The 6,000-nt window shown below is 30.0% G+C and overlaps 1 protein-coding gene across 1 annotated transcript; it reads left to right on the top strand.

Annotated features, from left to right (window-relative positions):
- The first annotated feature begins 2,710 nt into the window (after nt 1–2,710).
- On the top strand, nt 2,711–5,934 carry LOC145324080 (protein dispatched-like). Its single transcript, XM_080166706.1, has 4 exons — nt 2,711–2,779; nt 4,555–4,627; nt 5,039–5,148; nt 5,812–5,934. The coding sequence occupies exons 1-4, from the start codon at nt 2,711–2,713 to the stop codon at nt 5,932–5,934; spliced, it is 375 nt and encodes a 124-aa protein (XP_080022832.1).
- Nucleotides 5,935–6,000: the final 66 nt, after the last annotated feature.

Here is a 6,000-nt window from a genome sequence, read left to right as displayed (position 1 = left end):
ATTATTCTGGTCACTGTGGCTATTCTTCTACTTATTGGTAAGTTCTTCAAATATTTATTGTCATCCTCTTGGTTTTACTCCTATTAGTCTTATCTATCTATCTCTCTCTATTCATCTATATATTTATCTATCTATTATTTATGTGTAGAGCTAAACATCTCAGTCTCTCTCAGTGACTTAATCCTTTTGACTTTCTGTTGATTTCAATCTTCATAGGTTTATACTTCCATTATCAACCCCTCTCTCCATATAACTATTTATCCATCTATTTATTCATCAATCTATCTATATAATTACATATGTATATTACCCTGTCCCGTTTTAGAAAAAAATTGTTAAAATTTTTGCCCCCAGCCATAATATGGTTGATTTATGCAAAATAATGACCCATGCAAAATATTTTTTCTGTAATGCAAAAATTGCGATGGTACAAGCACTGCAAATTTTTAAAATTTGCAAAAAGACCTGTTTTTGAAGCTCTTGTACCATCTCAATTTTAAAGATTTTAAAAAAATTTCAATTCTAGTGTGTCAAAATAAACCTGAAATTTACCAAAAAAAATGGGGGCAGTCTCAATTCTAACATATGAAGGACAAAGGTGTAGCAAGTAATCTTTCAAAGTAAAATTGCCAGATTTCATACACAAATAATATGGTTAGGCCGGATTGGACGGATACAGATATCCGGCTGATCTATAATTCTGGATATCAAGTATTTAGGTTTATATTAACACACTAGAATTGAAATTTCATAAAAATCTTTAAGATTGAGATGAAACAAAAGCTGCAAAAACGGTCTTTTTGCAGATTTTAAAAAGTTTGTACCATCTCAATTTTAAAGATTTTTACGAAATTTCAATTCTAGTGTGTCAATATAACCCTAAATACTTGATATCCAGAATTATGAATCAGCCGGATATCTGTATCTATCGATTCAAGCCCAACCCCATTATTTATGTATGAAATCTGGCAATTTTTACTTTGGAAAATTACTTGCTACACCTTCTTCCATTATATGTTAGAATTGAGACTGCCCCCATTTTTTTTGGTAAATTTCAGGTTTATATAGACACACTAGAATTGAAATTTTGTAAAAATCTTTAAAATTGAGATGGTACAAGAGCTTTAAAAACAGGTCTTTTTTGCAAATTTTAAAAACTTTGCAGTGCTTGTACCATCGCAATTTTTGCATTACAGAAAAAATATTTTGCATGGGTCAATATTTTGCATAAATCAACTATATTATGGCTGGGGGCAAAAATTTTAACAAAATTTTTCAAATCCGGGACAGGCTAATGTATATATCTATCTATCAATGTTTAGTAATTACTTTATCTATTGGAGTATCAATTTATTTGACCATTATCCAAACCTTATCCAACTATCTAACTATCCTTTTATAAATATTATTATCTATCCATCAATCTATCTACTTATCAATTTAGGTTGGGAGCTGAACATCCTAGAAAGTGTAGTAGTTACTTTATCCACTGATCATTCAGTTGACTTAGCTATTTATATACTTATCTATCTATATATTTATCAATCTATCTACCTAACTATCTATCTATCTATTTAGGTTGGGAGCTAAACACTCTAGAAAGTGTAGTAGTGTGTTAGTCAATTGGTTTTTCAGTTGACTTCTCTCTAAAGAACGCTATCCAAATATTTATCTATCCTTCTATAAATCTATCAATCTATATACCTAATTATCTATCTATCTATTTAGGTTGAGAGCTAAACATCTTAGAAAGTGTAGTAGTGACTTTAACCATTAGTCTTTCTGCTGACTTCACCTTTTATAAACTTATTCATATATCTATCTATTTATCTATCCTTCTATAAATATATCTATCTATCTACCTAATTATCTATCTATTTAGGTTGGGAGCTAAACATCCTAGAAAGTGTAGTAGTGATTTTATCCGTTGGTCTTTCTACTGACTTCACCCTTCATATACTTATCCATCTATACATTTATCAATCTATCTACCTAACTATCTACTTATCTATTTAGGTTGGGAGCTGAACATTCTAGAAAGTGTAGTAGTGACTTTATCCATTGGTCTTTCAGTTGACTTCACTCTAAAGACACCTATCCTAATATCTATCTATCTATCTATAAATCTTTTTATCTATCTATCTACCTACCTAGCTATCTATCTATCTAGGTTGGGAGCTAAACATTCTAGAAAGTGTAGTAGTGACTTTATCCATTGGTCTTTCTGTTGATTTTACTCTTCATTATGGAATAATGTACACTCTGGCTATAGATACAGATAGGTAAGTTTATTTATTTATTACATTAAAAGTTGCCTCGAATCTAGACTTTATGTAAGGGGGTATGTTAGTGGTCAGGAAAATAGCTTAAAACCACCCCAAGATACCTATAATCTATAGAAACCTAAAGATGCCTGAAAATTACAATCAATTCTGTTAAACAATTTTACTGTTTATTATACATAGGATTGTATCTCAAATATCTTTCAGTGAATCTTAATTTAAAACATAAAAAAATCAATTTTATTTGAAAGCTTTGAAATGCCCTTGAAAACAAAATGACCAAATCAAGTCTTAAATAAGTAAAAAAAAGTCTTAATAAACATTGTTATTTTAAATCTGTTACTTTATTTATTATCTAAATGTTTTTTAATTGTTCTAGGGAGAAATGTGTAACGTACTCATTATCAAGTGTTGGTTCTCCAGTCAGTATGGCAGCCCTAACCACTGCTATTGCAGGCGTGTGTCTGTTGCCTAGCCGTGTGCTGGCCTATATTCAGGTATGTATCTATCTTTCTATCTATCTTATCTCTCAAGTCAGTATGGCAGCATTAACCACTGCTACTGCAGGAGTGTGTTTGCTGCCTAGCCGTGTATTGGCATATATGTCTGCAGTTTGAACCGATTGAGTTCTCCATTTTATAGAATCTTTACATAGGTCCCTGAATGGTTGATTTCTAAATTTAAGATTTTTTGTTTTCTATTATAGTATAAGATTTAGTTCTAAATTTTTGAAAAGCTTCACTTATTTTTACAAAGGCTTTATAATATCTTTGGAAACAGAGTGTCTTTCCGTCAGTCTGTCTGTTTGTCACAGAGAATGCTGATATACTTTTATTGGCTGTATCTATCTATTCTCTATATTCTAAACAATAAATATAAATATATTTAAGTTTGTCTGTCTGTCTATCAACTAAAAAGTTTATTGAAAAACGTCAATCTTCAAAATATTTCGCATTCAAAACTTTTTCATCTGTTTGATTCCTGTTAATATAAGCGATGTCTATTCTCTTGGGTTTCTAATTCTGATAAACAAATTTTGTTATTATCCTTTTATATGAAGTAGTAAGCTTTTTTTGTCTGTAGCGAAGGATTTCGTTAACCGCTGAACCGATATTTTCCTCCTTATAGGTCCTGTGGTGGTTTTTGTCATAGGTCATTTTTTTCTTATAAAAAGTCTGGGTATGGTTTTAAGCTACTTTTCTTCCCTTCCATATCCCTTCAGATATAGAGCCACTAAATAATAGGGGCGCAGCCGCAAGTAATTTCAATGAAGAATTAAATATTAATTGTGAAGTTACTCTATATACTTTGCCTGTCCATTCGTCAGTCCGTAACGCTTTAGGGAGAATATGCTTTTTTGAAGAGAGGCTGTCAAGATATTTATTATTAAAGACCATTCAGTATTTAAATAACTTTGTCAGTAGGTCTGTCGGTTATGTTACAAAAGACACATAATTAATGTGAAAAGATTTAGCAATTCTCTTTCATTTATTTTCTTTTTATGACCGCTAAATATCTGCTTTAAAATTTTTTAGCCGTGTGTGCATTAATATTTTTTTTTCACTACTTATTAATGTTGTCATCCTTGTATTCTTTTTATAAAGCCATCTACTTTTTCATTAACAAAGATATTTTTTATGATCTATCTTTCTAGCAATTTATCTATCCAACTATCTAAAGATTTTATATGCAAAACCAAAAAACTTTGTATCAAATACTTTTTATCTTTGGCAAAGATTTGATGACAGATTTAGAGCTTTTTTTCTCCGTCTGTCTGTCTGTATGTCAATGTATCTGTCAATTTGAAACTTTTAAGGAAAACTAAGGTTTGCATTTATTTTATTTTGTTTTGTAGGCTCTTATAAAAAAGGAGTGGGAGTGGGCTGGAGGTCTAACCAATCACTTATTTTTTTTAAATAGGATGACATCCAAGCTAAAACAGACAATCTAATATTGAGGGACTATTATTATTTCGAAATTTGTTTATACTAATTTTCTTCTGCAATATACATAACAAAATGAAATACATTTTGTAAAAATAATGGATCATTTTTATAGATTGGTATGTTTCTGTGTATACTTAAAGCAATATCTTGTATATTTTCTAGAATCAACTTAACTACAAAAACACATTTTGTTTTAATAATGATTATTTCAATTTTTAGATTGGAATGTTCCTCTGTATACTAATGGCAATTTCATGGAAATTTTCTGCAATTTAAATTACTGAAAAAACACATTTTGTCTAAATAATGATTATTTTACTTTTCAGATTGGAATGTTCCTCTGTATAATAATGGCAATTTCTTGGATATTTTCTACTATCTTCTTTCAAGCATTGTTAGGTAAATTTTTATTAAGCTTACTCAAATAGATAATGGTATGATGTTCACGTGAGGTTTGGTGACATTCACTTCTAAATAATACAGGTCCAAAAATTTGGGAACTTTTATTCAGTCTTGAAAAATTGGATGAAACTATAGTTCTTTATTTTATGTATAGCTATGTAGCTTTATTTTATAAAAGAATAGGTCTCATGAGGTCAGGAAAATAGCAAAAAAAAAACAATACATGTATAAATATTTTCACTTGAGTAAACCAATGAAAAAGTATTATCTGAGATCTTTAGCGTTAGACAAAAATTTCTTATTACTACTTTATACAATACTAGCACCTATGCGTGGGTGGGGAGTTGGAGTATGTAGATCTGTAGACAGTTAGACATCCCATTACTTATAATTATGATTTACTTTCAGCCACTCTTGGACCAGAGCACAAAAAGACCTTCCAACTGCCACCAAAAGTTCAAGATTTTGTTGACAAATATCTATCACTAGGACAGGCTCAAGTTAACAATCAAAAACAGGTAGTTTGTCTGTTTATCTGTCTGTCTGTCTAGTAAACAATTAACAAAGAGTTTATCTGTCTATCTGTCTTTGTATTTGTCTACATTTCAATGTCTAAAAAATAAGATAAGAGAAATAACTGTTACTTGAACAAACTCAACTAAACAATTAAAAATAAGTAGTCTAACTTATATACTAGTCTATCTGTCTAGTAAACAATAAACGAAGAGTTTGTCTGTCTAATAACCAAGATTTGACAATTACCTGTCACTTGTATAGGTTCAAATTAACAATCAAAAAATGGTAGTTTATCTGTCCATCTGTCTTTGTGTCTGTCTAACTCTTTCTGTCTAATAACTAAGTTTCAACAAATTTCTGTCTCATAGACAGGCTCAAGTTAATAATCAAAAACGGGCATTTTTACTCTTTGTCTGTCTAGTAATCAATTAACAAAGAGTGTGTCAGACTATCTGTCTTTGTATCTGTCTATATATCTCTGCCAAACAACCAAAATTTGACAAACACATGTCTCTATAACAGGCTCAAGTTAACAATCAAAAACAGGTAGATTGTCTGTCAATATTCTAATAACTAAGATTTGAAACATGTTTGTTACTATTAATAATCTATCTATCTATCCATCTAACAATATATATAACTTTTTATCTATCTATATATTTAAGGCGTATACCCTATCTGAGAGTGTTTTATCTCAAGTTTCAAACTCTTCTATTAAGAATCTATCAATCTATCCATCTAACCATATATTTATCTATCTATCTATTTTAGGCGTATACCCTATCTGAGAGTGTGCTATCTCAAGTTTCAAACTCTTTTGTAAGGAATCTATCAATCTATCTTCTCATGTTTCT

This window comes from Acartia tonsa, chromosome 7 (genome assembly GCF_053477335.1).
Source record: "Acartia tonsa isolate MP-2025a chromosome 7, ASM5347733v1, whole genome shotgun sequence".
Taxonomy (NCBI): Eukaryota; Metazoa; Arthropoda; class Copepoda; order Calanoida; family Acartiidae; genus Acartia; species Acartia tonsa.
Note: the sequence above shows the minus strand (reverse complement) of the source record. Positions and strands in the feature narration are given on the sequence as shown.